This window comes from Pimephales promelas, chromosome 25 (assembly GCF_988280905.1).
Source record: "Pimephales promelas chromosome 25, fPimPro1.hap1.1, whole genome shotgun sequence".
Taxonomy (NCBI): Eukaryota; Metazoa; Chordata; class Actinopteri; order Cypriniformes; family Leuciscidae; genus Pimephales; species Pimephales promelas.
Window position 1 is genome coordinate 14,226,656 of NC_142793.1, and position 12,280 is coordinate 14,238,935.

The 12,280-nt window shown below is 35.8% G+C and overlaps 1 protein-coding gene across 1 annotated transcript; it reads right to left on the reverse strand.

The window, feature by feature from the left end:
- Window positions 1–352: 352 nt before the first annotated feature.
- On the reverse strand, window positions 353–1,531 carry LOC120468219 (uncharacterized). The gene is made up of 2 exons (XM_039656905.2): window positions 1,274–1,531; window positions 353–855 (listed from the first exon to the last, which is right to left on the reverse strand). The coding sequence occupies exons 1-2, from the start codon at window positions 1,381–1,383 to the stop codon at window positions 465–467; spliced, it is 501 nt and encodes a 166-aa protein (XP_039512839.2). The 5' UTR covers window positions 1,384–1,531; the 3' UTR covers window positions 353–464.
- Between the last annotated feature and the right edge of the window lie 10,749 nt (window positions 1,532–12,280).

The following is a 12,280-nucleotide window of genomic DNA, read 5'->3' on the forward strand; positions in this document are numbered from 1 at the left end:
ACATTTTTAAACTCAAGAAATGAATTGATACACACTGTAAAAAAAATGATGACGTTTTTACATTATATGCTTTATCTCATCAAAAAAAGTTGAAGATTGCTGAACTTATTTTAAGTCACAAAAGATTCAAATGTAATTTAAGTTGAAATGACTTGATCTTCCAAGTTTGTTGTACTTAAAAATTCAAGGTATAGGTCAACATTTTACTTTATGCAATATGAGGGCCATTTGTGTAGTCCTATTCGATAGAATCTACACAGTATCTAATTTGCACATTGTGTTTTTGGGGCAACATGTAATGAAAATATTGATATATAACCACTACATACGCTCATATTACTACATACTGATCCACTGCATACGCTCATATCACTCTCCATGTTCACTATTCCCCACAATTCAAACCACAAGAGGCCATTTTGAAATTCTTTATTGAGTGCTGAAGTCAGTATGGGTTCATTTGTTCATACGGGTGGATTGTACATTCCAACAAAGCGCAGTTTCACAAAGCCATTCCTGCATTTTTCAAGATCCCATGACCTTGAGATACGTCCTAATTCCAAGTAAACATACTGGCTGGCAATCACGAAAATAGCAATTACTTTCAAAATGATGAACAAGATCAATAGAGGTCTCAATAGAGAGCTTCTCAAAAGGCTTTGTTCCTTCTGTTGGAAAGGACTCTCAGATTCCTTCCTGCCTATTTCCATGTGGTTGGTTTGAGTCTGTATGACGGTCTCCTGCATCTTCTCATTTTCTTGAGAGCCACGTTCTAGAGTGTCTTTATGGCATTTCTTCTGATGATGTCCCTGACCAATTGGATGGATGACGGAGGAAGCTGTTGGTGATGAGGTCCTTGATGAAACGGAACAGAGCGCACACAATTAATCTTCTTTCTTCTAAAGAAATCAGTTAATGCAACTGTGTAGGCCGGTTTCTTATTGTAATTTAGAAAAACACCTGAATAAATTGTAGAGATCTTAGATGAAATGAAATCCTTAGATCCCATGCAATATTAGGTTCCACTTTATTTTGAGGTGCCATTTGTTACAGTGTAATTAAATAGGCCCATTTAAGTAGCCTACTGAGTAATATTATTTAACTACATGTACTTACTATAAGGATAGGGCTGAGGGATAGATGCATGTAATTGTGCATAATTTACTGTGGTAGGCCTACATAGCAAGAACGTGTTACCCAATATCATTAGCACATATTCAGCAGTACGTACATCAATGAAACGTACTCATATAAAGGGTTAAGGGAAGTCTACCTTGCAAGCTGTTCCTGGTTTAAATTTAGGTTCGTCGTTCCATGCGCACTAATGAGTATTCTTAAAACTGATCGAGACCGGCCGTGACAGCAGGGCTCGACTTGGTCCATGGCCGAAGATGTCTCAATGACCTATGATGATAGACATTTTAATATCATTCCAAATGTCATTCAGTATGAATTATAAACTGAATTTCAGTGGTTTACGATTATTTTAAAGGCATTTCTAAAAGCTAAAAAAGCTTTTCTGATCTGTGAAAGTTCGTCTCACGAAATGCATTTTCTGATTTGGTCAAGAGCTAAACGTCATAAAAAAAGACTTTAGAACATTTTGTTATATTTGAGATGAGTAAATATAAGAGATTTATGCATATTTGCAGTAGCCTAACTTACTTGTCATGATCAATCGACGTATTCTGAAACTTTTACAGTTTTGAAATTTAACTTTTGTCTTTACTGAAACTACTTGAAGGCTGCTTGCATATTAAAAGGCTTACGTGTAACGTTAAGTAAAAAAATATTTCAATTGCTTCCTGATTTTAGCAAACGTTACGTTCACCTCAAATTCAAACGAATACATCAGAAGAGAAACAAACCTAATAGTTATTATGTTTAGAATAAATCAAACAGTCACTAGCCTCGTGCTTTTCCAAGTCCTTCTTCTGTTGCATGTCTGTTCCGTGTTAACGCTAACGTTACTGCTGTAAGGGACAAAACACAAATCACTAATTTGACGAATGATCCGAAACAAAATCATAGGACTAGTGTTGCCATGGTTACTTTACCACCATAGAAACGCGACATTCTCACCAAAGTCAACTGAACCTATCAGACTGAACAAATAAATTTGCCATACATCTTATTGGGAAGATTAAAACGTTTGATAACACTTCAACTCCTTAATAAAACATAAAGACATGTAGTTTAATCATTTTGTGATTCACTGGAATACTTGTTTCTGATTGGTCAATAGCATCATCGCATCGCGCCCATTACGACGTCACTCTGTAGGCCAAAACTTGGAAGTGAGAAAGTTAGCACTACCGGTTCCCTCGCTCTTGAATGGGTTTTTTGCTAAATCGCCTGAAATAAGGTCTGTGGTGAACAAAGCATCTATGACATGAACACACAGTTATAACCTGCTTGTGTTTTTTATAAACTTTATTGTGTCTGCTTAGATCACAGAACACAGATCTTATTTTTTGCGATTTTCCAAAAGTCTGGGGAAAATGCATAGCTTTTCGATCGAGGGAGCATCCGAGTTGTCCTACAAAGTGACGTCATCACTTAAAAGAAAAATGCACTAAAATCAATATTTATTTATTTAATTATTTAAATAATTATTAAATAATTATTATTATTTAATTTTAATTAGCTTAATAAGATTCCGTTTATTTCTATTTAGATTAACTTTTTAAAGTAGGCCTTCAAATCAACTATTTTACTAGCCTGAGTGATTAGCTGCTCAGATTAGCGATTAGCTCAGATGAGTGATTAGCCTCTCCTAGTGTGAGCACTGCAGCATATCAATTTCAGACTTTTTTTTGACTTTTTATGTCCTAAATAAGTAGGCCTAGCATTTCACAGCCATAATTACACTCTCTTTGTCCCTCAGGTCTATTATGAGATCACCAAAGAAAACCATGATTTGACTCATTATGACGCATGATGTCTTGATGACCACAACTGAATACTTATTACACGTATTCGATTTGTGGTGGACTTTCTTTTCTTATCTGAAGAAGACTCCCTGTAGGCTATAGTGATTCAGATCCAGTAGGCCTGCATTCAGATATGATTAGCAAATGAGCAAAAACAAAAAAATTATCTATTCTTGTCATACATTTGTTCTTTATATGTGTTCAGATTTGTCTCTAGGGCAACCAACCTAGTAGGTACCATAAACGTTTTTATTTTAGTAAAATAAATTTATTTTAGAGTCTATTAACCGGCAGAGCATTTCCTCCTTTTGCGCCATTTAACATTATTGTCACTTTTGATGGATATTGTGGTACCACACAGCTGTCAGTTTCTCACCTCTGCTGAGCGTAAAGGCTTTCTGTGTTTCTGATGGAACCAAAGATACGCTCTGTTTGGATGTCACGTTGTGTTTAGCTATAGGGACTGAATGAAATAGAAGGGCGAGACAAGGTAATATGATTCAAATGAGAGTGTTTTTGTCAAAATGTCATGAGGAAAAATCAGGCTTTACACTCTTAAAAATAAAGCATTAATTTCAAAATAAATTACTTCTTTGAGAGTGGTATAGTTAATGCATCAAATGAGGAGCAATACGAGGCTGAACATTAAAATTAGCGCTCAATATATCTGTCACATACACACAGTGTTTCTCTTCACTGTCTCATGCAGCCCTGGAAATAACCAACATGTCTATATCATGAATTGACCATGTGTAAATGCCCCCCAATTAACATCTTATGGTTTTTGTTTGTCTTTGTTTAGTACTTCAGCTGCATCATAGAGTATGGCCACATCCAGACTTTTGCTTAGAAAAAATATGCACTTTTAGATGGTTATTACGCTGCTCTTTCTTGCCCTTTGGCATACAGACAAATAATTTAGACGTTAATTTGTACCAAACTGGTCTGACTCCAAGTTGATTAGGTTGGTGTGATTAGGTTATGCAGGGTCAAGAAAAGACGCTTGCATGAAATTTAACATAATCAACTGTATAATATGGTTAGTAGTGAGATATGGCAGTTTAAGTAGGATCTCTGATAGTCACTCCAGATTATTTGTTTTCCAAGACGATACGTTCGGGTTTGCTCAGAAGAACTGCATCAGAAAGACTTGATAAATTACAAGTTTCCAACTGCATGGGAGTAAAAGTCTTAGGTCTATACAAAATCCAAACCAGATAGGCCTCTATGTATTGAAGTAACAGTAGGCCTAAGTATTTTACTCATAATCAGAGGTGGACAAAGTACACAACTTCCTTCCTAGAGTGAAAGTACAGATACTACTGGTCAAATATTACTCTGTTACAAGTAAAACTTGTAAGGACAGATTACAGAAGTACTTGTTTTTAAAAGTACTAAGTATCAAAAGTAAAACGTTTTCTTATTGTTGCATTGTTGTGCCTCTGAATCTATGGCAACTTACCTACCCTCATATTCATATCAGACTCATTTATAGAACAAATAAGTGCACTCAATAACATCCACAATGGTTTCGGAAACCCAAATACTTTGGCTTTTAGTACGAGTTAGCCTTACCGTTAGCTATAAGCTAGTGTGCTCCAAAAGAAACAATGACCAAATTAGCATTTAGAAGACCAAACCCAACGATGAAAATGAAAATTCAGGTTAATGTCAGAATCCAACAGATTGCCGTTAATCTCCAACGTTGGACAGACGTTGTATTGTGGTTGAAAATTCAAATTTGATGTCAACCCGACTTTCATTTCCAACCAAAACCCTGGATGTTGACGTCAATCATACTTTATTTTACAGATACTCAAAAAGTGTACTTAGTAAGTATTTTACTCAAGTTACCTTTGCTCATAATGAATATACTTATTTAGGGAGTAAAAGTTGCTAATAATTGTGGGTAACACTTTATTTTTAAGTGACTTAGTTAGACGTTATTACTTACTATATTAATAACAGTAAATTATGCATAATTACAAGTAACTAACTCTAAACCAAACCCTAACCGTGACTAAGTATTAATTAATATTACCATATTACTCAGTACTTATTTGAGTAAGTACAATGTAACTACGTGACCTTAAAATAGTGTTATCTAATTTTGATACTCAGTCAAACTCCAACGTATAGCCAAAAATAAGTACGGCAACTAATTACATTTACTCAAATACTTTACACCACTGCTTAGTTTAGCCTACTCTTTAACTTTCCTCTCATACTTTTCCCTTTGAGTACAATACTGTGGCTGGATCTAAAAAATGATAAGATGTGTATGTCTGTGTGTTTTATAGAGTTATGTATTTTCCCATACGCTGACAGCAGAGAGAAATCATGAATTATGTTTAATCCTAAAGAAAACCTTCGCATTTTTAATACAAAACGTGCTTTTAACATTTATTCAATTGATTGTTCAGTTATCAAATGTAACTTCGTGTAATCGCAATATTGATGAAACTTTTTGATGATGATAATACTGCACATACATTCTACTGTTAGGATACATCACGATGAGCAGAAAATGTCCACCATGTCAGGTCACACTAGCACACAGTGTCAGATATCCTCTCACACACTCCTGCAATAACAAGCTAAAGCCTGCTGTCTTTTAGTGCTTTTAGAGCAATCTCCTCTGACTACCATCAAAGGAAATTGGACACATCACAAAATATAAATGAGTCTGTTATACGGCAGGATGAGGCTTAAGATCAGGAGGGATCTGGGTGAATGGACCAACCCATTGTCAGAAGAGAAAAAACAGCACAGGGACACGGGTGACGTCTCGAAGAACACGGTGGGAGACATTAGCTCGAAGCTCCATTTCACTCTGTTTCCCAGAAGTGTGCATCTCTTTGAAAGCCACATAACACCTTATTAGCATTACAATGGTAGATCGGTGACAATCCAGTGCGGAAGCTATTTAAATAATGGAGTGGGATTAGGGGTTTGAAATATGTATTAAAAAACTGTATTTCACCTCAGTGGATTGTCATGACTTCTGGTGTGAAACAGGTTAGAGAAATCAATGCTAAATATTTCTTGCACTTTACAAATTTCCCTAAGCACAAAGAGACGGCATGGAAAGAAAGTCAACATGCTGACTAAACTGATTAAAATGAAAAGGGAAAGGAAAGATCGGGGCTTTGATTAATGTTGATAATGTGTCTGGATTTCAATGGTCAGATTCGGTTGAGCTTATGTTTAAGTTCGTTGCGAATAAAAGACTACCGGTAAATTTAATCTGTTCATCATCGAATCTCTTCAGAAAATTGGACCTAAACCACTCAATTCTGGATTAGTTTTACGATCTCTTTATGAACTTTTTGAAGAGCCAAAGTGGTAGGCTAGTTAGTCTAATGTAGGAACAGATTTCATCAAAAAGATCTTCATTTTCTGAAGATGAACGAAAGTCTTACGGGTTTGGAATGACATGAGGGTTAGTTAGCGGCGGTTTATTCACTGAGAATAAACTGAACGATATGTACGCTGTGTGGATGTTTATCAATATAGTTATTGTTTTTTAATGTGAACGTGGCTTAAATTGGTCAGAAATAATGCGTATGGCGGTCACTCAAACAGGCGAATCAGGACAATGTCCTGCATCTGCATGACACATGGCCTGTGTCCTAAACCTCTTGTTCTGGACTTTAATGAAAGCTTTATTGTGTTGTGTCAGACAGTAATTCTGAGCGAATACCCAAAGTGTGTCTGCCTCCTGTCAGTATCGACAAAACAGTCTTTACAAATGTTGTTTAAACTTCTGTGCTGCCTGCTTTAAATTGAGTTAAAGGTCAAAGTTTCAGTTCTAACGGATAAAAATGAGCCACATAACTCAGTGAGACACAGAAATGGACATGTAAAAAAAAAAATGCTAAAAAACAAAGTCTATCAAGTAAGTCTTAAATCATTTTTTTCTTCAACAATTGATTATATATAAATACACTCTAAACAATGCAGGGTTGTTTTAACCCAAAATTGGGTAAAATATGGACAAACCCAATTAAATGTTGGGTTAAAAATGTCATTTAAAATTTTAACCCAACTTCAACTTTCACTTTCAACTGTACATTTTTAATTACATTTTTAACCCAACATTTGGGTTTATATATATATATATATATATATATATATATAAAACTGTTCTAATTCATATATTAGGCTATATACACTCACCTAAAGGATTATTAGGAACACCTGTTCAATTTCTCATTAATGCAATTTTCTAATCAACCAATCACATGGCAGTTGCTTCAATGCATTTAGGGGTGTGGTCCTGGTTAAGACAATCTCCTGAACTCCAAACTGAATGTCAGAATGGGAAAGAAAGATGATTTAAGAAATTTTGAGCATGGCATGGTTGTTGGTGCCAGACGGGCCGGTCTGAGTATTTCACAATCTGCTCAGTTACTGGGATTTTCATTTACAACCATTTCTAGGGTTTACAAAGAATGGTGTGAAAATTGATGCCAGAGGTCAGAGGAGAATGGGCCGACTGATTCAAGCTGATAGAAGAGCAACTTTGACTGAAATAACCATTCGTTACAACCGAGGTATGCAGCAAAGCATTTGTGAAACCACAACACGCACAACCTTGAGGCGGATGGGCTACGACAGCAAAAGACCCCACCGGGTACCACTCATCTCCACTACAAATAGGAAAAAGAGGCTACAATTTGCAAGAACTCACCAAAATTGGACAGTTGAAGACTGGAGAAATGGTGCCTGGTCTGATGAGTCTCGATTTCTGTTGAGACATTCAGATGGTAGAGTCAGAATATGGCGTAAACAGAATGAGAACATGGATCCATCATGCCTTGTTACCACTGTGCAGGCTGGTGGTGGTGGTGTAATGGTGGTGGGGATGTTTTCTTGGCACACTTTAGGCCCCTTAGTGTCAATTGGGCATCGTTTAAATGCCACAGCCTACCTGAGCATTGTTTCTGACCATGTCCATCCCTTTATGGCCATCATGTACCCATCCTCTGATGGCTACTTCCACCAGGATAATGCACCATGTCACAAAGCTCGAATCATTTCAAATTGGTTTCTTGAACATGACAATGAGTTCACTGTACTAAAATGGCCCCCACAGTCACCAGATCTCAACCCAGACCATCTTTGGGATGTGGTGGAACGGGAGCTTCGTGCCCTGGATGTGCATCCCACAAATCTCCATCAACTGCAAGATGCTATCCTATCAATATCGGCCAACATTTCTAAAGAATGCTTTCAGCACCTTGTTGAATCAATGCCATGTTAAGGCAGTTCTGAAGGCGAAAGGGTTAAACACAGTATTAGTATGGTGTTCCTATAATCCTTTAGGTGAGTTTATATAGAAAATATACATCAAAATATATTTCATGCAGCTACTTTAAGACACTCTACTCTGTCCTTTTCTTACAAAACAATGTCTAATTTTGTCTAATTTTGTCCAAAGAACTCTTTGTCAAAAGAACCCTGATAGAAGGCATGAAGTATATTAGCAGAAACCATTGACGTGCAAATTACACTCAATTCATCAGTTATTTACTACCTTAGTAATAAAAGAGCACAACATTAGCACAATTTCAAAACCTTATAGTGTCACACTGCAATTATGGGTTATTTGGAAAGATAGGGCATAATAGCTCACACACTCTGTGAACACGTTTATCTTACTGCGATGCGCTAGTTCAACACGCTGGGAAAATGTTGCGCAAGCTCATAAACTTCTGTGTGGCAGCAATGCCACGGTCCTACGATGCTTTCAAGATGTCCTATTTATTTTACAGCTTTGTTTTTTAATGTCACTCACTGATAAAAAATCATGTTTGTTCCTTTCAGATAGTCGTTTCTTTGACTCTGTGGACTTAAACTTAAATTAAAGAGATTAAACTAGGCCTACAATTAAACACATTCTTCACACTCTCACTAGTTTTAGTTTTACTGCTGACAACATTCAACACTCAATCTAAGAAAAGGTTAGATGTTAAAGGTTCTTTGTGGAACCATTGATCCTAAGAAAAAACCTTCATTAAAGGAGGTAATTGTTGTTGTCTCAGTGAAAAACATAATTTCCATCACATGACTAATTATTCTCTGATTTAAAAAAAAAATGTTTTGAATAAAATCGACGACCTCTTTGCTCTTCACTGACAACAACTGCACTTATTTAGGAACAAATATAACTTTGTGGCTGAATTAATAAAAAAATCATAAAAATGTTCTCCCATAATAATTACTAAAATATTGTGTTTTTTAAAGCTTATCATCATAGTTTTATAAATGTAAATAATGAATCATAAAAATTAAATTAACATAAGGTATTATAAATATTTTTAATTAACTTTGCTTTGTACATTTAATATTTCGTATTTTAATTGCAGTTTTTCATATTTTGAGATTGAAAATCTGTGAGAAGGGTGAAAAAATCAATTTCCTATAAATCTATAAAGTACATTCGAAATTTTGCCAATAAAAAGGATGATAATAAAACTATAGATAGATAGATAGATAGATAGATAGATAGATAGATAGATAGATAGATAGATAGATAGATAGATAGATAGATAGATAGATAGATAGATAGATAGATAGATAGTGTGAGGTGTGTTTGTCTCACTTCTCTCTCCTCACACACACACACTCAGCTGCAGTCACCATCCTTTGATGAGAGACAGAAACTCACTGCTGAAAGGAAACAAAATGATATTTCAGCACTGCCATAACACTCGTCTGTTCTGTGTGAACCCTTTCCTTTCATATGTGTGCTATACATGAGCAGGAGAGTCTGTATATCTAAAGCGAGAGAGAAAAATAATATATTTGATTCATTCATAAACGAATAAATGCTACATTACAGAAATAATGAAACACATAATACAGAAGAATATATAAAATAGACTATGAATGGAAAAAATAAAGATAATAGTTATAGATATTGTCAGTCTATTTGTATTCATAACGGACAAATTCAAACTATTTAAATAAATAATAAAGGTAGGCTATATTCAAAACTCCATCGTTGCTTAAAAACTATTTAAATAGCCTACTCTACAGCTAAGCGTCTAATGAAACAAACATTCGTATCTATTTATTCTACCTTTAACTAGGCAATAGTTTAAATTGCATTAAATCCGAGATTAAAACATAATTTGTAAAAAATAAAATAAAAATAAATAAAAATAAATAAAACACATCCTTTCCCGCGCATGCGCGTCGAACATCAACTCAACCACGTACGTCATCGCGCTACAGGCCGCAGCATGAGCATTTAGGTATGTAAAAAACATTCTAAAAGTCTGTTCAGGGGCTCGTTCTTCGTACGTTGCTTAAAACATCCGAGATCAAATGAGAGATCTAAGATGAGATCATCGTGCTAATCATGATCCGGCTAATTGGGTTCTTCGAACACACCTGTTGTTTATGATTAGTATCGCTGGATTGAGTTATCTGAGATAACTGCGCGTTCTCGCGTTGGTTTAAAAGGGGACATGTATCGATAGCAGAACCAGTGATCAGCAGCGCTGCTATTGGCTGTTCAGCATGGCCAAAGAACACGCCCAGTTTTTCTCCCAAGCAGAGCAAGCGCTTTTAATGCAAGGTTATGCGCGAAATTCAGTCTTTAATTAAAACGACAGGGAACACTTCAAAGTGTGCAAAAGCCAGGAGAGAGTGCTGGCAAAACTAGAAGACAAATTAAATGCGTTTGTGGTGACCATATTAGATGTTTTAATAACTTATTATTATTTTATTTTTATTTTCATAATTTCATAATTACTTTGTTCATTGTAATGTCGAGTCACCGCACTATAATAATGGACATGCTCAAAGTGAAGTACAAAAATATTCTACTTAATGGTAAGTTTAGGCCTTATAGGCCTACTAGTCTCTTTTAAAAAGGCACTGTTAAATAAATGATTGTCAGTTTATAAAAGCAACCAGGAAAAAGGCTGAGAAAAAAATAATAATGATGCTCCTGACCCTGGCAGAAGAGCTGACCCTTGGGTTGAATGTGAATTGCCCTGTTGTGAAGGGCATCCCTGGGTTCAGCTCTTCCAGACCCACATCAGGGACCAGTAGCAGCAACACCTTCATCACTGGGAAATGAGATTTAAATTATCTTTGTACACTATGAAATAATTTGTTGCTGCATTAAATGAAGTAGACCTATAATCCAAATTGGCTGGTTTAGTCATTTCAACTGTTAAATCTTGAGTAATGATAAATTGCTTTGTCTTTTGAAAGTAAAAACTGATAATGTAAAAATATTTTGCCATGAGTTATCAATCACATTGCACTGGAGAGTGAAGAAAACTTCTCAGATGACTGTCCTTTGGAGGAAGTACTTTAATTTTAATTGTGCCTATGCCTATTATTTCTGACAGGAGTCCACATGTACAGAAAGGCCAACAGAAGAGTCTGCACACAGCAGTGATACAGGGGTGGGCAGTGTAGAGACAACTTTTGCTTTTTATTTGTTGCATGAGGCATGTGTGACACAAACGACACAGGGTTAAATTCGTTCCCTATATGAGTCTTCAACAGAAAATAGAGTATTTTTTTGAAAAAACAAAAATCAGGGGGAGAAACAGAACTTGACTAAGAAAAAATTGCACTAGAAATAGAGTTGCTTCAAAATAAACTTCAGAGTAAAATCACACAGAGTAGCCTACTATTGCTGACCTTGCATAATATCTTTTAAAAAGATGACTGAATAACTGGCTTTTCTTTACAAAGAACAATTGAAATAAAACTCTAAGCAAATAGAGTTTTGCAAATTTGTCTTGTCTTTTATTTTAGGCTTAATTAAACTTTTTTTTTTCTTTCCTTTTTCTGATGTTGGCAGTGTTGTGTAATATGGCACATGCAATGTCACAGGCCCTGTCAGGTGCAACCCTCAGGCTTTTTAGACCCTGAAATCTTCCCTTTAGTTGGCCAAAGCTCATGTCATTGTGGCAAAAAAAAAAAAAAAAAACAACTAAGAGCACTACTTTGTGAATGGCACAACAGAAAGCTTATCAAGTTCTCCGCATCTCCAATAGTGTAAAGGAAGCCACTCGCAAATAATTTTAGGGCAATGCAAACATTTTGTACTGTTGTTGAAGCCCGACATCGAATCAAACATTAATGTGCATTTCCAACAAAATAATAATGTATTTAAACGACACCCTCACGACGATCGTTTCACGACAATCGTTTCACGAGAAAACAAAAATAAATCTCAGAAATTAAGCTACACTATCGCGCTGCGCTGAAGGACTTCCCGTATCAGCCGCGATCTAATCCTGTTTACATGAAATAAGCCTGCTCGCGAGCAGGTTCAAGCTGACGGACTTGTTGCTATGACAGCAAGTCCAGGA